Below are 24,371 nucleotides of genomic sequence, written 5' to 3'. Positions count from 1 at the left end.
ACTCTCAACTTTCTGTTCGTTTAGTTTCCAGTCAGAGGCAACTGAAAGTTTTCAGCTCTTGTGTAAAGTTCTAGGTTAAAGATTTGAGCCAGCTGATGAGCAGCGCTGTGATCATAAACTGTTGCTGGAAAATTAAACAGGTGGTACAAACAAACAAAAACATAGTGTGACATGAACAATTTGAGCTACTTTATACTGTAAAAAGCCAAGTTTGAGTTCATGTCTCTGGTACAGCTTAGCAGCAGCATAGGCAGAGTCTCTGAAACACAGTGCTGCATTATCTCACAACAAAACATAACTGACAACAATCATTCAATGAAACAAAATGCCATAAATTCTAGGCTCTGCAAGGTGACTTTTATAAAACAAAATGAACTAATATTAATGAATCATCTCTTACTGTATGTATAAAAAGTTGCTGAATCCTTAGAATGCAAATCATCAGCCAGGACACTGCAGTCAATATGGGCACAGACAGCATGTAAAAACTGTTGCAAGAGTACATGAATAATGAACCTTGTTTTGCTGATGACTTTAGATGCTTCTAAGGCAGGACAAAGGATTTGGGTCAATCTAAAAACTGCGGTAAAACTATGAAAATTGGTCAGCTGTAGTATAAACTGAAAGAGCTATATAATTAATGGCTACGAATATGCAAAACATTTGCTTGCCAGGCACCCTTTCTGTTTCAGTTGTGGAGAAAGGGAACTGAACACAATTTTTGATGGTGCCTTAAATACCCTAAATAGGTCTGTGAATTCAAGTAAGTAAATGATCCTATATATAAATCACAGCAAAACAAAGCGTTATGTAAAATTCAATATTGTTTTTGTAATATTGAATGTAAAATACCAATAAATTCCAACAAGGGTGAAATGATACTGAGTATATATTTATAATTTTCTGTCAACAATTTAAGTTTTTACTTCAACACCATCTTTATAGTAGGTTTATAAGAGTACAGCCATTTTTAGTCATTTTTAAAAATATGAAGTTACCACACACTATATAACCACCAAGATGTTTATAATTCAGTTTAGCACTGATAGAAAAATAATCACTATTAACAAAACACTATTTCTGACATTGATGTTTAAACGTAAGAAAAAGCACTTGTGGTAGTTTGCATGTTAATGGTCCAGCTTTCCCAAAGACAACATCTCTTAAAAAACGTTTGGTAGCACAAATGATTGTTTATAAAAAACATTTTCACAGATCGGACGCTTTAGTTTTTAAGCTGGAAATAGTTTCAAAGACTATGAAAATCCCACACAATAACAGGTTTAGCAAACTGGACACAAGGTTATCTGTGGACATAGAGACTTCTGTCAATACAACATCGACGGCAAGTAGACAGTGATTACAGCTGTAGAGTTGTCCAATACTCTGTTAACATCAACATTTTGCTTTGCTCATTTATGCTGCAATTTGCACATAAAATGCAAAGAAGCTATGAATATAAAAAACAATTTTGGATCAGTTCATTGGATGAACTTGAGCCACAAGGAGTGTATACTCTCCAGGGAAGTAAAACAAGAGTCCAGGTAACTTCAGCTTGGCTGTGGGGCTTTAGTGAAACCTACTGGCTTCTAAAAGTGCTCTGGTATACCTAGGTTTACAAATCAATGTGGAATAAGAATATTCTACAAAATTTTGTTGGGCTCTTATAGAAGCTCCTGCTTGTCAGATAATGGGGTTGGTGAAAGCAGCGAGATCTTACATTCAACATGCCGCCAAAAGAACAAAAGAAAAAAATGATCTATAAGTAGCTAAAAGCATTATTTCTCAGGTGTTTACTGCACTTCAAATAACTCTCTCTTTATAAGGAGTAATTTTATTCCACGGTAATATCAAAATCAGCACTTTATGCAGCTTTAAATGGACCTGGCTCTTTAAATATTAACTATAACTTGATCCAAGTCGTTGTAATTTAGTCTTGATGTACAGGCCATAAATATTACTGCACTAGCCACATGTGTGATCATCCTTTTCGGAATTATGAATGATGAATTTAATGTGCTTTTTCCCCCTAAAAGTTTAGGAAATGTAACTCTTAACATGCAAAATGATAGTGGGGTTTCATTTCATCCCAAGATGAAGGAGTTTCCTGTATGGTCCTGGTCCACCCCACAGGCCCCTGATACAAGAGAAAAAGAGAAATGTAGTAAATGTTGTTGAATGATTCATTACTACAAACTATTATCATGTTCTTAGTTAACTATATACATACTTGAGAAGCCCGTGCCAATAAAGATGAGGCATTACATCAGCTTTCATGTAGTACATTAATCTTCTTTCTTTGGCTTGGTTGATGGGGAACGTTTCCAGTGGTTGTCCGTTGTAGTCAAACTCTGCCAGAATTACTGTGTTGTAGCTCGTAACCAACGGACATGAGGTGTAGCCATCATACTGTAAACAAGGAGATTACTCATGATGTATTTGCACATTTTGCAACAGAGGTACTTCCAAAAAAGAAGCTACGACATTGTTCAAAGTCAAAAAGTGAATCGTTGATGTGTATGTGCCACTTAACCTTCTTATCGGGCTTCTCATTTTTCAGTACTCTGCTGATGGTTCTGTTCAAGATAGCAGACTGCGCAGCTAAAAATAAGAAAACAGTTTTTTTGTTGAGTTTTTTGCTATAAATATTTTCATTCTCTTTTAAGGAATTAACACAAATAAAAGTCTGTAGACACCGAGGCAGCTCCAAAGGACTGTAATGTTAATTCCACACCAGAAAAAAGTAGGATTTTTAGCATCCATCCGAGTTACCCCGCATAAGGCAAGGTCATGTTTAAAACAAAATAGTTTGTATAATGTGTAGTCTAACTTCATTAGAATATACATTCTAATGATATAGAACATCATTAGAATATATGAGATGTGATTCATATATATGAATCACATCTCTAGGGGGCTCATGGAAGACGTCCAACAAGGTAAGATAGCATGGAGAATGCGCTAATGCGCTGTTGGCTAAACATTTTCAGCCTCAGCTGCACTTTGAGCTCAGTGTTAACAGCACAATCTCTCTTAGCAGTAATGATCAGCATGTTATCTTGCTTACACTAACATGTTAACATCCATATAGTTAGTAACTAAACATACTAGCATATTAAACCATATGTTAGCTTTAAGCTCAAAATGCAGTTGAGACTGACAGGAATTCGGTCATTACCTTACACTTGCTAACATGGATAAAACCACCAACAAATAAAAAGAGTCACTGTCATGTTTAGCACGACATACCTTGCATACCACTGAATGCAAACGTGATGAGCATAAGGCTAAATTCTTAATTGCAGTCACACTGCAGTTGTGCAAGAAGTGATAAGCACTGCTTTACAACCCCTTGTCATCATCAGTGATGCAAGGTTGACAGGAACTTCCCATCATTTACTCCACAGTTAACAGAGAGGAAGTAGCACTCACACAGGAAATTTTAATTAGACTGGCACATAGGGTTAAACTTTGTCATCACGTACCTGGATCAAGTGAAAAACATTTCTTTGTCATATGTGATCGTACAATTGAGCTCAAAGTTAAACTGAGGTAATGGTAGAACCTGTCAGTGCACTACTGAGAAGTGTCTCTAAATTACAAGATTTATAGGGTGTGGTGTATGTTTTATAGTTATGGGTAAATAGGTTATTGGGCAATGCACCTACGAAAGAAAGTGCCTTTCGAATTACAAAAAGAAAAGCCATTACAAGTTGATAAAACTGTATGAGTAACAGGCAGCAACAGCGTGCTTTCCAATATTGCAGTCATGCATTGCTCAAATTAATGACACAATAATTACTTACCAACCGCAGCACCAGTTTTGGCTGTGGGCAGGTTGGTACAATCTCCAATCCCAAACACATTTGGGTACTTCTTATGCTGGAGATTGTCTTTGTTGACATCCAACCAGCCAACCTGATCTGCCAGTGGACTGCCTTTAATCACCAGATTGGGTCCCATTGGTGGTGTGACATGAAGCATTTCATACTGATAAAGGAAAGACAGCAAAGTTGAAGAATTATTCACTTAAGTCTCTTTTCCTAATTTGTCATGTATTTAGGTGCAAAAAGAGACAAAAATGTGTAGATATACTTGGTTGTTCATACCATACAGGCACTAAAGACAAAAAAAAAACATTATTATTTCAAGATTTAAATGGGCCAGAAATTACAAAGTACAGGCAGGAAAGTACAACGTGGAAAGCAACCTGTACTATATGTAAGAGATACTGTTGAAGTACAGTAATATAGTTACCTCAAAAACTGTGGTTTCGCCTGGTTTGTCAAGGTTTTCAAACACAGCTTCTTGTTTGTCTGCCCGCACTTCAATCAGGTTCTGCCTCAGGTTCACTTGTAGGTCACGATGCTTCACAATGTCCCACAATGACTCAGCATATTTCTTGATCCCAAAGAGCACAGGTAGTGATGTGTTGTATATTACATTGGCCTTAGTCCTTTTCCCTGTCTTGGATGTCAACATAAAAATATCTTCATTAAATTTAGAAAACCACATTTGGTTTCAAAATGTACTACATTATCATTACACTGCAGTCTGAGTACCTTTCTGAGAAAGGCATCTGAGAGGTACATGATCTTCTGTGGAGCTCCAGCACATTTCACAGGAGTATTCGGGAAAGTGAACACAGCGTTGCCCTCTTTGAAATTCTGCAGTGCTTTCCATGTTTTCTCCACTGTTTGGACTGAGTAGTTTGACCCAATCTTTGGATGTTCAAACCCCTCGGGCAGTCCTTTGATCTATGTTCAAGAAGAGTGTAAGTTTCCTGATGTATCTGCAGTTATTATTATATACAACAGCAAAGGTTTACTAAACAGAGGCTGAGCTGAGAAAACATAGCATTAATTCACCTTCTCATAGTGGAGTTGTAATCCAAGAGCCACAATCAAATACTCATAGGAGATCTGTAATGTGAAAGAAATTCATGTACAAACTGCCCCTCATTGCATAAGCCAACAGATGATCATTAAGCAAGTTTATAGCTTCAGTATAGATACTGTCAGATAATGGTTTCCTAAAGCAAACACACCTCAGTCCCATCATCTGTGCGAACAGTGTTTTGGTCTGGGTTTATTTCCTGAACTTTAGATTTCACCCACTTCACTCCAGAGGGCATAACACTTGCAGTGGGGCGACCTGATGAGGCTACAGTTTTTGCACCAGCACCAACCAGAGTCCATATTGGCTGATAGTAGTGCATCTGATAAAATGAAAAGAAATTGTTAAACACCCGTTTTGTAAGACAGAAAATATAATTATATTTCTGCAGGATATATATATGAAATCAAAGTTTAATGAATGAAAGACACCGCTTCTCCTAAATTACAGTGTGTATTGTGGCCTCAGTTATCACTGTGAACAAAAAAAGAACAAACTGCAAGTAATGGTCATTAACTAGTGGATCCTTGCCTCACTAGGCTCCACAACAGCGACGTTCCCAGCTCCCATCATCCTCTTCATTCGCGCACTCATTGCAATGCCCCCACTTCCTCCTCCGAGCACAAGCATTTTGTAATGCTGCTTGGCAGAGAGACGGCTGCTCGTGTGAAGATTAGAGATAGCAATGCCTGTGGGGTGGCACTGCCTCAGACGACGCAGTGCAGCCATTCTGTCTAAACAACAAGGACAAGACATTTTGGTTAGCAACAGCTCAGTCACATTCTCTGGCACTGAAACTGTACTTCCCATTTTGCTGCTCCACATACACATTTTGACCATCAGAGGCAGAAAATAACTAGTTTCCAATTTTCCTACGACTGTAGATAAACTAAGTCAGATCTCATTTTGAGTAGGTATTATAAATTACATTTTGCATCCACTTAAATAGTCAGTTATCTGTCATGTGCTAATGAGAACAATGAGATCATGAGCTCGACTGTGGCTTTGCCAACCACAGCAGCTGTAACAAGGGACCACCACACATAGTATGACCTGGCAAAAACACCACAGAAAGCAAATTAGTAACGGTCAACAGTGATTTAACAGTGGTGCCTCCTTTTTTTTTTTTTTTTAACAAATTGTTTAATGAAAAATTATCACAAATGCTTTGAACTGCTTTAAGTCTAACGACAGACTGTCGACAACTGACTTTAACATACTTTTCAGTGTCTACCCTAGTTTAACGGAAGCTTTAAAGCCGTAGCACAAATACTTCACACGTAATGACACCGGTTAACTTTTATTTGGGGTGTTTCCATAGTGTGAGCAGGACCGCTGGTGCTGCATACTGCGTAACGAACTGCCTGCGCCTCCATAACAGTCATTCCTGTGCAGACGTAGGTGGACCTGATACCATGATACCCAGGTACACTTCAGCACTTTAACGTCGAAAAAGACCGAATTGTGTGATACTTACCGGCACTGCTCTTAACCGTCCGTTTCCCTGTAAGATTCACAACAAATCCTTAGATGGCCCAGGATAACAAATCCTCTCAGGTTTCTGTCAGCAGGGACGCCAGTTCGCCTACAGACGAATCTGAGAGAAGCGTTAACCCAACGTGAACATGCAGTCGCCACCCAAGAACGTTCGCCACGCCCCCCTCAACTATTGGACCAATCAAAAGCTCTAATCATAAAGCGACAGTTTAACATCCTGGCTTTAGCTTAAATTTCGAAATTCACGCATTAACGTAGCTTTCGTTGTGTTACCGGGTCGGCTCCAAGGGTTCGAAATGGTACCTATATATAAGAATGGGGCAGTAATAAGAATGAACGATGCTAGAATATGTCTGATTTGGACGCATTTCATAAGACAAATAACTACACACCGCTCTGGCTTTGAATCACCAGGTGTTTTTACACGATATTTATATTACCTATTATCTTTTTCTTGTAACGCTAGGGTACGTTGTTCCCTCCGTGCTCGTTTGTTTGCCGGTTTTACCGCTTCCGTTCCTTCCCTTATAACCTGCTGTTAAATGTCACAACGTTATGAACAGTAAATAATTCCTTCAGTCAAAGTCTGCAGAATTGCAGGCTAAGGGAATGTGTGCATAAAGGGCTCCGGATGTCTGCGAGAAAGCTCCCAGGTACATGGCCATTTGACAGTGGAACAACCCAGGAACACACCTCAAAATCCGCGAGTCCATGAATATAAACATTGGGATCGGGCCCGAGCTTGGATGTGGTCCATAGCACTTAAGAGTGGGCGTGTTTGGATACTAGTCCGTCCTGTTTTCTGCTCTGAAGGTCAGCACGTAGTCGTCCTGAAATACACTCGTAAGAATTTTTACAAAGTATTGTAAATTGAGCTTTCCTTTCTCTCCAAGCTTAGTTAGTTAAACGAACCGAGACTGGAGTGGCAACCCGTTTTACATTAACGTAGCAGTCTCTGTTGACAATGTAGAATGTTGTTTACACGGAAACCGATGTGACTCCAGCAAAAGCAGCAAACTGCGATATACTGTGTCACCGGGATTGTAATCAGTCTAGGAGGAACAGGTTTCTCCCTAAACTTTCACCCATTTATGACTGCAGATTATGTTTATGACTTGTCAGTTTCATGCCCACTCGTATTTATATCACATAAACTCAGATAAACAGACAAATCCTTACATATAAGATAAAACTTGTCGAAGGTTTGAGATTCTTATGCCATTTGATCGCACAGTTTCCTGCCCCACATAAAGAAAACTAAACATAAACTACAACAACATATGTGTTTGTCATCATGACTTTGTTAGACTATTCTCACCCAACTGGTTTTATTAGTTTGGATTTTTTTTTAAAAATACAGTCCAGTGTCTTGATCTTCATACTTTAAATAGGCCTGCAGTGTACACTTTCCCGACACATAATGCAATGTTATTGGAGAATGAGCCTCTGTACCATAAAGAATCAACAGTCATGTCCTTTGGAACCAGTTTAATCCCTTTGTAATGAGAGCATCAGGTGAGTTTATAATCCCTACAGACTCAGCCTCACTCTCTACACACCTGGTTATGTGTTACACAGTAAAGAGGCACTAGTCTGTGTGTTTTGAGCAGAAGGTTTAAATTGGAAATTAGAGAAAAGGCATTTATTTCTGTCAAGGGTGGAGGCTGTGGTCATGTTCAGCTAAATGGCAGAGAATGTCGGCAAGGGGGGGGGGGGGGGGGGGGCTAAAGTTGGGCAATAAACCTGATGACAGTTCATTTTACAGTTTTTGGAAGTTTTACCTGGCATAAACATGACCGAGTCTGCTTCTTCATGCCTGTTTTATTGAGGAATACTATGTTACTGATAACGGTGTGGCTGGTACAGTATATCTTTTCGCTTTGAATGAGATCTTTGTAATAAACTAAGCAGCTTAGAGACCTGTGAAATTATACTTTTGCTTTTTTTAATGAAGACGGCGCTTGGAGGGACGGGCTATGACAATTTAACAAAAGTCCTTGTGAGGGGGATGTATCAATGTTTTAAACATAAAGCTGTAATTACAACACTTTAACCAGTTTGCGCTACAGTTATTTAATTTGTGCTTTCACAGTTCATAATTTACCCTTTAAAGTATAACGTAGTAAAATCTGTGTAAATACTAACTGAATTATACAACAATGTTCATATAACAATGTGTTAACTAGGGAAATGAGGTGACAGATCACAGAGAGTAGAGCTGATCAAGCTTTGACTCTTTCTTACAAGAAAACAGTGACATTTAGACAATGTTATAGACATACTTAAACACACTTTGGTACTGCTGTCGTTTCTAAACACACTTGGGGCACTTTGTAGGTCAAAAGGTACCTTTAGTAGCATCTAACCAGCCTGGCAAAGCAATCAAAATCTATAATGTCTCACTATTATTCCCCACAATGAATCAGCATATATCCAGGCTGCAAACAGGACTGTAAGTGTTGTGTTGTATACTGTATTGACCTTTGTCCTTTTCCCCATCTTAAATATGGTATTCACTAAGTGGTTGCCAGGGATCAGCTTACAAAGTTTATGTCTACAACAGATAGTACCTCCATTTTTAAATACAGACAACAGTCACAGTATGGTTCAGAGTAAAGTGTGAAGAGTAGGAGATTAGATTTGCATTAACAGCATTCATCTAATATATTAGATTGTACATGTGAGCATTTTTTAATAAATCATAAATTCAGCACATTTTCTTCTAGTGCAGGAATAGACAATTTAACATGCTGCCCTCAGTTTGAATGTGTTTGTGCATTATTTTCTCATTACAGATAATTATCAAATACGAACTAATTCTAACCTGCACCCAGAAACCAGGTCTTAGCCTTCAGACTGTCCTTTGAAGGTGTATCAGAAATTGAAAATGTCCTCAGTCTAATGATTTAAAACTCAAACTGGTCCTCACAATGTGGACACACACACACACACACACACACACACACACACACTCTCTCACTCTCTCTCTCTCTCTCTCTCTCTCTCTCTCTCTCTCTCTCTCTCTCTCTCTCTCATCTCCCAGATGAAGGCTCCATCCTTGAACTGCATATCGTCGCTCTCGGTGAGTGCTCATCTGTGTTCACTCTTACCGTTTCTTCTCAGCATTGTCTCGGTGTAGAGGGATTGGTTATTGTTCCCTTGCTGCACCATTTTCACAGGCTACACCGTCTGCAGTCCTCTCCCCGTGTTCTCACTAGCCGCAGCTGAACGGTCTTTTGCTGATCATTTCCATGACTCCATCCACGCCTGGCTGTTTTGTCTTAAGGAGGAGGAGGAGGATAACGTTTTCTGCGGAGAGATCTGCGGAATGTGGTGCTTGAAATTCGTGGTCGCCACTGAATGACAGGATACATGGAGGCAACACAAGCCTGCGCCTGTGGCAAACTTGAGCAAGGTAGGAAGAAATATGTGCACCTAATTTTCCATAAAATTGATGACCATAATCTATCCTGCACACAAACACGAACAGAGCCACATCAAGTGTCCTGTATTTCTTTTGAAAACTTAAGAACTATACATCTTGTTTAGGGGTTACACTCCCATCTTTGTATTGCCCATCAGGGACCTTTTGCTAAGGAGACACTTCCCCTGGGGTTTACCTGCTGCTGCTTAGTTTAACTAAAGCTTGTGTGAGCAGAAAAAAAAAACAAGACACCACTTTGCTCCGTGTGTTGCTTCAGATGTAACTCCAGAGTCATTGTGGACTCTGACTCATTTCCTCCACCACATTCACTCCTGTACAGCAAAAAAGGTCAGCGCCACACTTTTCAGTAGTTTGATAAATGTGGGTTCTGCATGTGTCTTTTAGGGAAGCCCCCGGGAGGTCCCAGTAGAAGATGGCATTCTGGAGGAGAAATACTTATGTTGGTAAGACAATATTTCCTTTATTCCGTATTCATTATCATTTCTTTTATATACCCAGGTGAAAATCCATGATTTTAGAAAAACCTGGCCAAGAGGAGACCATAAAAACATTATTACAATAATAAATAAACAACATAATCCAATATCCAGTTAATGCAAAAACAAGTATAATATTTCAGAACTATCTAAAATAAAGTAAGAAGAGAGAGAGAGCTGGTTGCAGGGTTGAGGAGTGTAAATTGTTCAAAACTGTTAAAGAGACAGACTTTGTTTATTCCTTTCTCAGGCAGATATTCTCTTTATCCTGTCCTGGTGCACTGCACTGGTTTAGAGAAATAAAATAAAACTGTTTACAGTTTGGATGTATTTTGTGTGTATGTGTATGCATGCGTTTGTCATCTGTAGCATCCTGTAATCAGCATCTGGCTGTCACACACAGAGTGAGGTGACCTTGTGCTTTGCAGGGACAGACTAAAACGTTTCCATGTTTTTCTTTTGGATGGAATTCAGTTGCATTTCAATTCCTCAGCTATATATACATGAGTTGTCATCCTTTTGGGAAGAAAGATATCTCAGAGCTACTGAAACTGATCATCTAAAAGCTTCCCGTATCGATGTTAGACTCAGGAGGGATGTGGTCTGAATTATTTCCCGAAGCATTTGTGAATAATTTCACTGCATGATCCCACTGTAAGCTGTTCAGACTTGCAGCTTCTCTCAAATGTCTGCTGAAGTTTCCAGGAAAAAAAAAAGATATAACTGATAAACTGATATAACTTTGCACTCTATGCAAAAAACAATGTTGCATTTCTACATCTTCTAATTAAATGTTTAAGCAGACCAAAGCCTTTGAACAGCAAAAGCCTTTCTTAATAATTAATTGTCATAGTAACTGATAGCAGGACGAAGCCAGTCTGTTGTGTGAGAAGGTCTATCCTGTTGCAGCTCTCTGGATGTGTATGTTGCATAATTCAACAATGATTTAACCTCGTTTATAAACAGCAGATCTATCTCTAGCTTCAGGCATTGCTCTGTGTGGAAAGTTTGTGCGATTTGATAAATGGTTTCATCATCTTGCAGGTGACTGGTATTTATTGTGTTGTGTGTGAGTGCATATGTTTCCTGTTGGGACTGTTTAAAAAACATGACCGAGCACGATATTGAACCTTAATGCATCACCTTGACGTGTGAGCCATGAGATGAATGCCAGAGCTGGAAACGTGGATGAAGTCTTCGGGTTGTTAAATTAAAGGGCAGGCTCAGACAGCTTCCACATGCCACACAGTCTCTTAAAGCTGTATTTTATCATATCCATGAAGTAAGAGGTGTTATTTGAAGCTTTAATTCCCTTTAGGTGGTAGATCAACCATATTCAGATGTCATGGTGTATTCACACCCATGAATGTTTATGCCGATTGTAAACAAGATATGATATGATGAGTGATACCGTGTGAAAGAACCATAATAGTGTACCAAATGCCATAATAACAAACATAGCTTTTAACATACATAGAGAAGTTGGATCAAAATATGAGAATAAAATCTTGTAGTAAGTGTGTATTTATGATGTGTTCCTCAATGCCAATAAATGGTTTACACTTTTGTTTTTGTGCAGATTAAATAAACAACTTTTAACATGTTAATTTCTTTTAGCAAAGCCAGCTTTCTCTTTCAGTCTATATATGATAATCAGTAAATACTTGCAGAAACAGGAAAGAAACTAAGCCTGAAGTATTATTTTATTCTTATTCATCAACCTGTTGCTTGCTAATGACAATGTGTCCTCTGTATATAGAGAAGGAACGCCATGTGAAAGCCAATGCACGAGACTACAATGACAAGTTCTCTTATGCCGTAAGTAGGCCTTAAAAATTGCATCAGGTTTGCGTCAGCCACAAGTTGAGGCTCATCAGTGCTATTTCTAAACGTGTCATCATTCAGGACAATCGCATCAAAACCTCAAAGTACAACATCTTCACCTTCCTGCCCATCAACTTGTTTGAGCAGTTCCAGAGGGTGGCCAATGCTTACTTCTTAGTGCTGTTGATACTGCAGGTAAGAGAAACTGTGGCTGTGAAGGAAAATATGCTGTCACATGTAGTTTTAATAAAATGAGTGAGTGGATTAACCTGGACTTCTCTTTTCACGTAGTTAATTCCAGAAATATCCTCCCTGTCCTGGTTCACAACCATTGTGCCTTTGGTGTTGGTGCTGGTTATCACGGCTGTCAAAGATGCCACGGACGACTATGTAAGTTCATCTGTTTTGTGCTTGCAGCTTTTCTCAAAGCTCCTCTTTTATCTCTCACAGTAAAATTATCACCCCCTTTTTAAAAATTTCAGTTCCGACATAAGAGCGACCAACAGGTCAACAACCGCCAGTCTCAGGTTCTCATCAGCGGGAGGTATTTAAATGCTTTGTCTAACTGCTGAAAAGAAAATCACACACACACACAAATGGTTATATAGATATGCTCAATGACATTTAATTGGTTTAATTAGAAGCTTTTGTGCTTCATGTTTTCAAGTTTGCAGAATGAGAAATGGATGAATGTTCGAGTTGGGGATATCATCAAACTCGAGAATAATCAGCTTGTTGCTGTGAGTAAACTGTGCATATTATTTTGTTCATAATGCTGTGAATTAGATGCTTTGAGGCTGCTGATTCATTTAGAGTGACGTGTTTTTCACTTTATTGCGCCATTTATTTGAGGAAATTCATTTCTGTGTCTTATGGTCAGATATAATAGAAGAAATAGCCAGAGAAGGTTAACGATTGAAGGCTTCTTTTGGAAGATTCAGAGGCCGCTGAGTGCTCTCGCAGGTTCAGTGGTGCAGGGATTGATTCTTTGCCTTTTGTCACCGCTGAGTGTTTCATATTGGTTTTTTACACACAGGCAGACATCCTCCTTCTCTGTAGTAGTGAGCCCTATGGACTGTGCTATATTGAGACTGCAGAGCTAGATGGGTAAGTGCTGCACTGGCTATGTACAAAGTAAAACTGAAGAAATCCAAACCACAATGAAACAAGAGACAGTATCAGCTGTGTGACAATGCAAACTTCGAGAATATGGGAAGTTTAGAGGATGTGACTTTTCTTTCTACAAAAGGAAGTTAAATTTATGTGTCACCAAAGACGAATTTTCTTTTTCTGTTTTTTGCCCTTTACAGAGAGACAAATCTAAAAGTTCGTCAGGCCTTGACAGTTACCTCAGATTTGGGAGATATTTCAAAACTGATGGACTTTGATGGTGAGATGATGCTTGGAAAAAAATTATACATATACATACATACATACATATTTATATTTTGTTTCTCATTTTTATTGTATGAATGAGTGTCTATGACATTTCCTTTGCAGCATTAAGTGTTTTTGAGTAAATCTTTCGGGGGTTTTTTTCTGTGCTCCTCAGGAGAAGTCATTTGTGAACCTCCAAACAACAAGCTGGATAAATTTACAGGAACCTTATACTGGAGAGACAATAAATACTCTCTGGATAATGAAAAAGTGTTGCTGAGAGGCTGTGTTCTTAGAAACACTGAGTGGTGCTTTGGAATGGTCATATTTGCTGGTAGGATTTTTGTTTTGATGCATTCATTCACCACATCCATTAGCCTTGTCTGAATTATTTCTGTATTTCTTTCTCTAACCAGGTCATAAACCTTCCTGTTGTTCATGCTCTTTTCAGCACAGTTGAAAGTAGTTATTTCTCATTTCTCCACCAGGGCTGCAAACCAAACTGATGCAGAACTGTGGAAGAACAACATTTAAAAGGACAAGTATTGACAGACTGATGAACACTTTGGTTTTGTGGGTAAGCTGTACTCTGCTTCTACTTGGTAACGTTGGCTTTAAACTAAAACAGTTTTGTAGGTAAGTTACAGTATGTGTCCACAAAATGTTCCTTGAAAGCCCTGCCCACGTGCACAGGTGTTTTCACTTATTCTGGTCAGTTAGACCTCTGCTCAGGAGCTGTGTGAGGTCATTTGAACCAATACAAATTGTTGTAATCAATTGTCAGTCAAGCAAAGCCTTTGTATACCTGTTTGCTGTGAGTGTACCCTGAGTTGTAATTACTATGATTTTTGAAAATCAATATAATATGCTGATTCTATATTTCAGATCTTTGCCTTCCTCATTTGTATGGGAGTTATTTTGGCCATCGGAAACACGATCTGGGAGAGTCAGATTGGCAGAACCTTCCAGGTGTTTTTGCCGTGGAAGGAGTTTCAGAGCAGTGCTGTTTTCTCTGGCTTCCTCACCTTCTGGTCCTACATCATCATCCTAAACACGGTTGTGCCCATCTCACTGTATGTCAGGTATGGTCAAAGAACAAACAGTTTCTGCCAAGGTCTAAAATGTCCTTCAGTCATTTTATAAATTTCAGTCAGTCATTTCGTTACTTTGTTCAAGCAGTGGACACTCATTTTATTTTGAAAGTCATTCCTCCAATTTTGCGATTTCCTGTTACAAGTTGTGTTTGTACAATAAAATGTATGAACTTTCCTTCAGTGTGGAGGTTCTGCGGCTCGGTCACAGTTACTTCATTAACTGGGACCGGAAGATGTACTACAGTCAGATGGACACTGCAGCTGAAGCTCGCACCACCACCCTGAACGAGGAGCTGGGGCAGGTGGAGTTCATCTTCTCTGACAAGACTGGCACCCTCACCCAGAACATCATGGTGTTCAGCAAGTGCTCCATTAATGGACAGACGTACGGTATGGAGCATTTTGAAACTCTTTAATACTCATATTGTAACGGGTATTGAGTGAACCCAATTGCAGCACAAATCAGTATAAACAGTCTTTATTCAGAAAGTAATGCAGGCGAGTACAACGGGATTCGAACTTGGGTCTCCCGTGTGCTAGGCAAGCACTTAACCACAGGAGCAGATAAGGAATGTGGGAGATTCGTGAGCAGAAAATCAGTCCAACAGTTCTTAACAGGTTCAACGAGTTCGGGGGAAGAGAAATGGCTCAAACTCACTGCTGGTGAAGCCTTGCTGGAAGGTGGTGAGAATGAGAGCTTGGCGTGGATCCGGACCTTAGACAGAGTCGGAGGAGCTGACGACAGAGGAGGTGAGCCGGAGAGGTGAAGCTGAGTGCCGAGCAGCCACAGGCAGATGGGGAATGGAGAACAGGCAGGCAGTACTCGTAGTCAAGGACAGAAGGCTGGTGGATTACCGGGGCAGAGACGTGAAGCAAGGTCAGAGGCAAGACAGGTCGATACCAGGCAAGCAGTCCGGGAATAAGTGCTGGAGAGTCAGGCATGAGAGCGAAGACAATCTGGCAATGAGTGAGAGGAGTGAAGCTGCATATGTACTGACTTGATTGGAGATGGTGAGCAGGTGTGAGCAGGTGATAGCAGCAGGTGGAAGCAGTTGGGCTGATGAGGGGTGTGGCTGAGCAGCAGGGCAGGAGAGGGGCAGAGCAGAATGTGACATATATTACTGTTCTGGCCTCTTACTGAAATTGGCTTTCTTTTAGGTTCACTCAAATATTACAGAATAATTAAACAAGTAGATAAAATGGAGAGAGACAACATTTAATTCCATTAAAATGGAATTTCCTATTTTATCAACTGTTTCTAAGTGTCTGTGATAAACAAAACACCTCCATCGCACCACTGGAAGACCACACTGACTGGCTAATATCCAAAAATTTATCCTATGTCCTACCAAACAATAGCTGTTGTGATACACCTTACTTTAAAATACATCTAAAACATTTGCATCCTGTTAGTTTTAATGGGCAAGAGTTTCAACTCTTTACATTTCCTTTTTTTCTCTTAGGTGACGTCTATGATGAATTTGACCAGAAGGTGGAAATTACAGAAGTAAGTAAAGCTAAACAACCAGACATACAAATTTTCTAATACTGATACTACCTAATAATTTTCTTATAACAGTGTCGATTGTAAATGTCCCTTCAGAAAACAGCTCGTGTGGACTTTTCCTTCAACCCTCTCTGTGACAGGAGGTTTAACTTTTACGACAGCAGCCTGGTTGAAGCCATTAAACTGGGGGATGCTGCGGTGCAGGAGTTCTTCAGACTGCTGGCTCTGTGCCACACTGTGATGCCAGAGGAGAAGAGTGAAGGTGAAACACACACACAATCCAGTAGTTGTAGCAGTGATAACAGCAACGCCTCCATTTATTAAAGTTTATTATCTCTGATTGATGTTTCTGTTAACACGAAGGACATTTGGTGTACCAGGCCCAGTCACCTGATGAGGGAGCGCTGGTCACCGCAGCACGAAACTTTGGGTTTGTCTTCCGGGCGCGAACCCCCGAGACCATCACACTGTGTGAGATGGGACGAGATGTCACCTATCAGCTGCTGGCCATACTGGACTTCAACAACGTGCGCAAGAGAATGAGTGTCATTGGTTAGGTCTTCACTTATAATGGCAATGCTCTAGTTCACTCTCTTGCTCTAGCTTACAAGTACATCATTTTTCATACACATTAACAACACAACAACATTTTTAGTACCACTTTCTGATAAGGCACCATTTAAAGAAGGTTTATAAGCTGTATTTACCCCTGGTTAATAAATCATTTACTACTGCTTTAAAGATCCATTATAAGACATTCACAAGAACAAATATATGGTTTGCCAAAGTGTGAAAAATCCTCCTTAGTGTGAAAGCCATTAATTACAGTTTATAAAGCCTTTATCAATGTCACCTTATCAGAAAGTGATACCCAGATTTTTTACTAATACTTGTGGAAATCAGTAACAAATCTTTATTTTAAAATAGCATGAAGTTTCATTTTCTATGTACATGCTTGTGTTTTCAGTCTGTAATCCTTCTACGATGTATGATCAAAAAGAGTAATGTTTCTGTAATGTTCTGTTCTTGTGTTCTACAGTAAGAAATCCACAAGGCCAGATTAAACTTTACTCCAAAGGAGCAGACACTGTTATCTTTGACCGCCTGGATCCATCCAGTGAAGACCTCATGTACACTACCTCAGAGCACCTCAATGCAAGTGTTAATGGACTGGATAAGGTTACTCAGTGACTACATTTTCAAATAAGTGCACTATGCACTGTCAGTTTGTATTTATAGTCTCATAAAAATCAATACACCAGACAAGGTTACCAAAAACATCAATGTACTTGCATAACAATCACGACTCCTGCAGCAGTTTGTGCTGAGAGTGTTGATGGTTTTGTCACCATTTCAGAAGGTTACTCAGATTGTTCAGATTGTATTGGTGTCTCCTCAGAAAACACTCTATTTACTATTAAATAAATTATAGTGCTTTATTTTGTTGCATACCAGAATCTGAGTTTTTTTGTCCCTGTGCAGGAATTTGCCGGAGAAGGGCTTCGAACATTAGCGCTGGCCTACAAAGACCTTGATGAAAATGATTTTGAAGTCTGGATGAAGAAGCTTCTGTTCGCCAGCACTGTAATTGAGAACCGCGAGGATCATCTGGCTGTTCTCTACGAGGAGATCGAGCAGGGCTTGAAGGTAAAATTGACATTCTTCCGTTTACACCCTCAAAGCAATCAAGCTCATTTAGCCTTTGCAGACTGATGTCTGTTCTGCTTGAAGCTTCTAGGAGCCACGGCAATAGAGGACAAACTGCAGGAAGGAGTGCCAGAGACAATCGCCTGTCTAAATCTAGCTGACATCAAGATCTGGGTCCTCACAGGAGACAAACTCGGTAACGTAACTCACCAAAATCGTATTTACAAGAAAAGATGACACTTTAATAACCACTTAACAGTCTGTGAAAAGCTGGAGAGCTGTAAACTGTGCATGACGTTTCAGAGACCGCAATGAACATCGGCTACTCCTGCAACATGCTGCGAGATGACATGAATGAGGTGTTTGTTATCTCTGGCCACACATTTCTGGAGGTGCAGCAGCAGCTCAGGTGACACATTATACGTTTATCCTTTCACCTCTACTCACACATACATAACACAAATACATGATAAAGGTCTATCCTAGGGCATTTATTAGTTTCTGACAGCAAGATTCCCCAAACTACTGCATCTCTGAACTGTTTCTTTAAATAAAATTACCCACATTTACTCTGTTTTACGTGATCCTCCTTGTGATAACTAATGTAATATTTTTTCACTTCCATTCACTCAGCCTTCCCTGATACTGTTTGGAGCTGCTCTGGGGAGGGGGGGTCATCTCCCACCTCTGTTTTAGAGAATTCTGAACAAGCTTAACGAATTTCAGAAACAGTAAAGATGAATGTTTACTTGCTTTTCTCTCCTCTCAGGAATGCCAAGGAGCACATCCTCAGCCTGAGTCGAGTTAGCAGCGCAGGAGATGCTGAGAAGACAGATATGTTTGCAGATGACTCTGTGTTTGAAGAAACCATTATTGCAGAGTATGCCTTAGTCATCAACGGACACAGCTTGGTAAGATACTCAAATGTGTTATATTATATGACATGAGAACTCTGTCCTATGTTAATTTAATTAAGTTCATGTTTATTTTGGTACTAATGCTTGCAGGTTTTACTTTGTTAAAACGGTGGTTGTGTTGCTGTCTGCCGAGTCTTTAGCTCTGTAGCTGCTGCTGACTGTGCCGAGTCTGTAATGAGCAGAAAGCTGCTGTGTTGCTGAGGGCCCTCAGCTCTATTACAGGTTTTCATTAACATCCATTAGCCTCACAGAGGAGCTGCTCCCTCGCTGTGCCTTGAGCAGTGTTCATGGTGGAAATGTTACATTGAGCCCCTGCTTGGCATTGCCTGTGCAGGGGGCTGATGTTATTGGATGGTAATGATAGGTTTAACAGGTGTGATGCATGTGTTCTACCTGCAGGCTCATGCTCTGGAGCCACAGCTGGAACACATCTTGCTGGACTTGGCCTGTTTATGTAAAACTGTCATCTGCTGCCGGGTTACTCCGATGCAGAAAGCTCAGGTGGTGGAGCTGGTGAAGAGGCACAAAAGGGCCGTCACCCTGGCCATAGGAGACGGAGCCAATGACGTCAGCATGATCAAGAGTAAGCCTCATTATCAATCAGCTTCATTATCAATCACTCGTTTCAGTTACAAATGGCAAATCTTTTTGAGTTTCTCAGCTTATTAGATAACAAAGTAATGACCTGCTTAACTTATGAAAATTTACCACTCGTATTAAAAGATCTTCCAATTTTAAAGTGACAAAAGGATTGCAGGTTGTGCCTTTTTAATTAGATAAATATTTCAATGATATTTAATATTGTAATTTGAAATGCCAGGGATCCACACTGTTTATTTCTTCCTCAGCTGCTCACATTGGTGTTGGTATCAGTGGTCAGGAGGGGATGCAGGCTGTTCTGGCATCAGATTACTCCTTTGCTCAGTTTCGGTACCTTCAGCGGCTCTTGCTGGTGCATGGACGTTGGTCCTACTTCCGCATGTGTAATTTCCTGTGTTACTTCTTCTACAAGAACTTTGCCTTCACGCTGGTCCACTTCTGGTACGGTTTCTTCTGTGGTTTCTCAGCTCAGGTAGGAATACTGTGATATATGTCTGCTCTTTGGAAGTTTCTCTTCTTTGTGTTGAATCAGTGATGTATGTGCTGTAACTGTGCTCTTTCCACAGACTGTTTATGACCAGTGGTTCATTACCCTCTTCAATATAGTCTATACATCTTTGCCAGTGCTGGCAGTGGGACTGTTTGATCAGGTGATAATGTTAAGAATGTCATGATAATACAGCGCCGATTTATATATAAATATAGTCAATATCAAATTACCCATATCTTTTAAAGAAACTCTTCATTTTTATATTTCAACTAAAGTCAGTTTATTTTTTAGCATCTTATATTTTTCTTTTTGTTTTTCCTTTCAAGATACTGTCAAGTCATACAGGTGAATATTTTGTTACTGAAGACCTCTTTTAATATGTCATGATTAATTAACAATAGGTATTACACTAAACTTATGTGTGACTAGAACCCTTAACCTAATCAAACTTAACCCATATCAATATACAACATTGTATATTGTTCTCTCTATCTCCTGTGCTATTTCCGCTGAGCACTGACTAATCTCAATACGCCACTTCTTCCCTAACCATTGCGTAAGATATTTCTGAATTAAAAACACATAACACTCATGCTGTCTCTGTTTTCTAAAGGATGTCAGTGACCAGAACAGCCTTCGCTACCCGAGCCTGTACAAACTTGGCCAACAAAACCTTCTCTTCAACAAGCGCCAGTTTTTCCTGTGCACACTGCAGGGGATGGGCACATCATTCCTGCTCTTCTTTATTCCCTACGGAGCCTTCTCTGTCTTGGTGAAAGAGGATGGCTCCCACTTTTCAGACCAACAAGCGTTTGCCGTTACCATAGCAACGTCCTTGGTTATTGTTGTGAGTGTTCAGGTAAGATTGTAAAGAGGAAAAAAAAAACAGACAAATATAGCACAGCTGATTAGAAAAATTAACTCTATAATTGTGTTTATGATGCATATGTCTGTTCCTAGATTGGACTTGACACTCACTACTGGACAGCTGTCAACCACCTCTTCGTATGGGGCAGTCTGACTGTGTACTTTGTCATTTTATTCACATTTCAAAGCAATGGCATATTTGGCATCTTTCCAAGTAATTTCCCATTCATAGGTATGTTTGGCTCAGCGTGACACCTGTGAGGGAACAACGTTGACACATGGAAATACACATGGAGTACAAATAAATGTAGATTTGTGTTTCCTCAGGCACGGCCCGTAACTCTCTAACAGAGAAGAGTGTATGGTTGGTCATCCTGCTCACCACTGTGGTGTGTGTTGTGCCTGGCTTAGCAGTCAGTTTCCTGAGAGCAGACCTCTTCCCAACTCTGACAGACAAGGTACAGTAACTTTGATGCATATGCAGTGCTTGTGCAAATGATGCACAGGCTTCATTAACATTTCCCCCATTGCTGTATTTCAGTAGTGGAAATTAACTAGGTCATTTTACTTTGCAGAATGCACTTTTATTCCTTCCTAAGCCATTAATCATGTCATGATGTTTGTGACACTTTGGTAATGGCCTGACCACTAGACTGATTGAGTTTAAGTTCCTAACTATACATGGAAAAAACAGCTCCACCTCAACATTGTTGTATCAACAATCTAATCGTGTCATATGTAATACTATGTAAGTGATGGGGGCCACTTTTCTGTAGATTGAGTACTTTTGATATTTAAGTAAATTTAGCTAATAATACTACTGTACTTCAGTAGGATTTTAAATGCAAGACTTGCAAATTACTTGTGAAGGAATATTCCTGCGTTGGTACTTTTACTTAAATAAAGGATCTAAGTGCTTCCACCACTACTGTACTACGACAGGTTCGTCACCTGCAACAGTCCAGAAAGAGGCAAGGGCCTCAGGAACAGAACCTGAGGCGAGTACGCAGGACGAGCTCCCGTCGCTCTGCCTATGCCTTCTCCCACCAGCAGGGCTACGGAGAGCTGATTACCTCAGGCAAAAACATGAGGATGAGCACAGTGTCTTCTGCTCGCTCCCCTGAAAGAACACCGCACAGCTCCAACTGGTTAGAGAACATGTTGAAGAAAAAGAACGAGGTCTCTTGCATCTCTGATGAAAGTACAGGAGCTCCAGAAAACAGCAACAGAGCAATACAGACTCCAAAGCAACACCACACAGGCTGAGCTCGAGCTGAGACAATGTACACTATAGGATACCATATGCATGGATCCCAGAGACCAAGCACAAGGTATGAATGTCCTTCATTTTGGTGAATTTATACTCAAATCCAACAACACAGGTGTACCTCATTTTTTTTGTTAGTGTGATTCATGTTGAATGTTAAAGGCCAATTAAAACATGATTATTGAGAGAAACCATTTCCAAAAAAATCCAGCCAACTGAAAACAGACAATGAACAACTTTTCAACCTGTATCTTCCAAAACGTATGTCTAATTTGATTTGACAACGCATGTGTCGCCAAAGTTAAAGAAATAGTAGCCCAATTTGATCTTTAAACAGTTGATGCATTTATTCACTATTATTTTAATGGCATGTCCTTTTCTGATTCATAAAAATGGTTGGCACATTTCAACACCTTTACAGAAACCTGTAGCTGTCACAAACAAAAGGTGTGACACAGGAATGACAAAAGCAAAGGTGAAACAGCCCTAAAAACAGTTTATTAATAGACTTAAGTCTGTAAAGCCTATGCATTGAAGCCATCTTCTCAATCTATATCCGAAGTGCTAAAATACATGTATTTGTGTAAATACTTGAGTAACGCTACTGAATATGATGATAAGCACAATATAATTACTGATCTAAATCTCTGATTACATTTTACTGACTCCATATTTTGTCAGTATATATGCCATTAAACAAACTGGAGCCTCAAAAATGGGATTTGTAATGCTTAGAGCTTTTGTGGACAAGAATGTGCAAGAGTCATTCTGAGATGTTTTCCCTGTGCTGTGCCTTGTATAGTTACTGTTAAAGACAATTCATTTTTTATTTGATATGAGATGGTTCTTTGGCTGAGTTTGTTCAAAGGAATGTGTGGAACTTGAACACATTGCTTAAATCTAACTCTTTAAAACGATGTTTTATCATTTTAAACATTCTGCAATTGCTATACAACATTTGAATGGTCATTGTAAAGGAAAGGAGAAAGGAGAGAGGCTGGGTGAGCTGCAGTGTGATAGAGGTCCCTGAGCAGATTTAAATATAGAACACTGCGGCCACATTCAGTACAGTACAGCAGCATGTGCCTTAGACCACCGAGCCCCCACTATCACTGCAATCTAATGAAGTGAAAATTGATCCTGTGCACAAGCTGAAGGCCACTGTGTGATTCTATAATCAGGACTTTATACTCTGATTTCCCAATGGCTCACACACCTTCAACACAACACAAACCAGACACACAGTAACAGCCGGAAAAAAAACATATCTAAGTGATGCTGATCCAATGCTGCACATGTAAAGCCTGAAAATATTCAGCACATTTAATACTCCCATTGTCAGGCACGTGGGAGAAGTGAAGAGGACACAGGCGCAGAGTCAAAGTGTATGAAATAAAAAAAAAACTTTAATCAGTCCAGGTTCGTTACACAGTGAAACAGTCCAAGAAAGCAGAGGTACCACAGGGAAAAGGCTAGCTCGAAATCCAGGCAGGGGTCATACACAAACAAAGAACACACTAGAACTCGAAATGGTAAGGGACGCTGGAAAGCTTGGCTGAAACACACAAGAGAATGAGAGACCAAATACAACAGGAGGTGCGCCAATTACAAACAGGTGAAACACATTAAGGGAGGAAGGGTAATCAGGAAGTGGGAGGAGCACACGGGGAGAGGGAAGTCGAGACACCTGAAACGAGAGGGAAAACAGTGAACAACCGGAAACTAAAGCAGTCAAAATAAAACCGTTAACACTAAATAAGCAAAACAAAATAAGACCGCCCTGGCTCCCAGGGCGAAACCTGACAGTACCCCCTCCTTAACGTGCGCCTCGTGGCGCACCGCCTAGCTTCTCTGGGTGACGGCGATGGAACTCCCGGATGAGAGCGGGGTCCAGGACGCGGGATGTCAGCTCCAAAGATCTTTCCTCCGGGTACCAGGTACTGAAGTCCCCTGCCCCGCCGCCTGACCTCCAGCAGACGGCGGACAGTGTAGGCTGGCTGACCGTCGATAAGACGAGGAGGCGGTGGTGGAGGAGATGCTGGTTGCAGAGGACAGGTGACATGTGGCTTGATTTGTGATACATGAAAAACTGGGTGGATGCGGAGAGACCTGGGAAGACGGAGCCTGACTGACACAGGGTTAACAATTACTAAAAACTATTTCAAAGGGACCGATGTATTTGGGTGAGAGTTTCTTAGATTCTGTCCGGAGTTTGATGTGTGCAGTGGAGAGCATAACAGACTGACCTGGTGCGTAGGTGGGAGCTTGGGTACGGTGCCGGTCAGCCCGCCTCTTGTTTTCCGTCGAGCGGAGCAGAGCAGCCCGAGCCTCCCTCCAGATGCGTCTGCAGCGACGAAACTGATGCTGGACTGACGGCACAGCGAAAGTCCAATTGGGGGCTGGTTACTAACCTTACACTGGGCGCACACAGGACAAGCTGCATCCAATTAACTACCGTACTAACCTT

The 24,371-nt window shown here is 40.3% G+C and overlaps 2 protein-coding genes across 3 annotated transcripts; one reads left to right on the top strand and one right to left on the bottom strand.

The window, feature by feature from the left end:
- Nucleotides 1-167: 167 nt before the first annotated feature.
- sqor (sulfide quinone oxidoreductase) lies at nt 168-6,586 on the bottom strand. 2 transcript variants are annotated; one of them, XM_041037423.1, is made up of 10 exons: nt 6,374-6,586; nt 5,428-5,626; nt 5,048-5,218; nt 4,869-4,922; nt 4,563-4,757; nt 4,258-4,467; nt 3,807-3,990; nt 2,534-2,601; nt 2,231-2,409; nt 168-2,137 (listed from the first exon to the last, which is right to left on the bottom strand). In XM_041037423.1, exons 2-10 carry the CDS (start codon nt 5,623-5,625, stop codon nt 2,080-2,082), a joined length of 1,317 nt encoding a protein of 438 aa, XP_040893357.1. In that variant the 5' UTR covers nt 5,626; nt 6,374-6,586; the 3' UTR covers nt 168-2,079. The 2 variants fall into 2 exon arrangements, with proteins under 2 accessions (XP_040893357.1, XP_040893356.1); XM_041037422.1 differs by having other exon boundaries at nt 5,428-5,630; nt 6,374-6,575.
- A 352-nt stretch (nt 6,587-6,938) lies between these two features.
- On the top strand, nt 6,939-22,738 carry atp8b4 (ATPase phospholipid transporting 8B4). The gene is made up of 30 exons (XM_041037420.1): nt 6,939-7,046; nt 9,437-9,475; nt 9,573-9,808; nt 10,223-10,281; nt 12,074-12,132; nt 12,220-12,333; nt 12,430-12,528; nt 12,621-12,682; nt 12,806-12,878; nt 13,175-13,245; nt 13,449-13,528; nt 13,691-13,849; nt 14,004-14,092; nt 14,401-14,597; nt 14,791-14,999; nt 16,073-16,116; nt 16,213-16,378; nt 16,480-16,668; nt 17,156-17,271; nt 17,599-17,763; nt 17,848-17,959; nt 18,067-18,172; nt 18,533-18,674; nt 19,080-19,263; nt 19,529-19,752; nt 19,847-19,930; nt 20,384-20,629; nt 20,731-20,869; nt 20,965-21,095; nt 21,580-22,738. Exons 4-30 carry the CDS (start codon nt 10,251-10,253, stop codon nt 21,901-21,903), a joined length of 3,615 nt encoding a protein of 1,204 aa, XP_040893354.1. The 5' UTR covers nt 6,939-7,046; nt 9,437-9,475; nt 9,573-9,808; nt 10,223-10,250; the 3' UTR covers nt 21,904-22,738.
- Nucleotides 22,739-24,371: the final 1,633 nt, after the last annotated feature.

This window comes from Toxotes jaculatrix, chromosome 5 (genome assembly GCF_017976425.1).
Source record: "Toxotes jaculatrix isolate fToxJac2 chromosome 5, fToxJac2.pri, whole genome shotgun sequence".
Taxonomy (NCBI): domain Eukaryota; kingdom Metazoa; phylum Chordata; class Actinopteri; family Toxotidae; genus Toxotes; species Toxotes jaculatrix.
Note: the sequence above shows the minus strand (reverse complement) of the source record. Positions and strands in the feature narration are given on the sequence as shown.

Coding starts and splice junctions, on each gene's coding strand:
- sqor (XM_041037423.1), bottom strand. CDS start 5,625: ATGGCTGCACTGCGTCGTCTGAGGCAGTGCCACCCCACAGGCATTGCT. Junction 4,468..4,562: donor CAGATGCCTTTCTCAGAAAG/GTACTCAGACTG, acceptor TTGACATCCAAG/ACAGGGAAAAGGACTAAGGC. Junction 2,138..2,230: donor TATTGGCACGGGCTTCTCAA/GTATGTATATAG, acceptor CTCTTGTATCAG/GGGCCTGTGGGGTGGACCAG.
- atp8b4 (XM_041037420.1), top strand. CDS start 10,251: ATGGCATTCTGGAGGAGAAATACTTATGTTG. Junction 12,133..12,219: donor ATGACAAGTTCTCTTATGCC/GTAAGTAGGCCT, acceptor GTCATCATTCAG/GACAATCGCATCAAAACCTC. Junction 13,246..13,448: donor GAGACTGCAGAGCTAGATGG/GTAAGTGCTGCA, acceptor TGCCCTTTACAG/AGAGACAAATCTAAAAGTTC.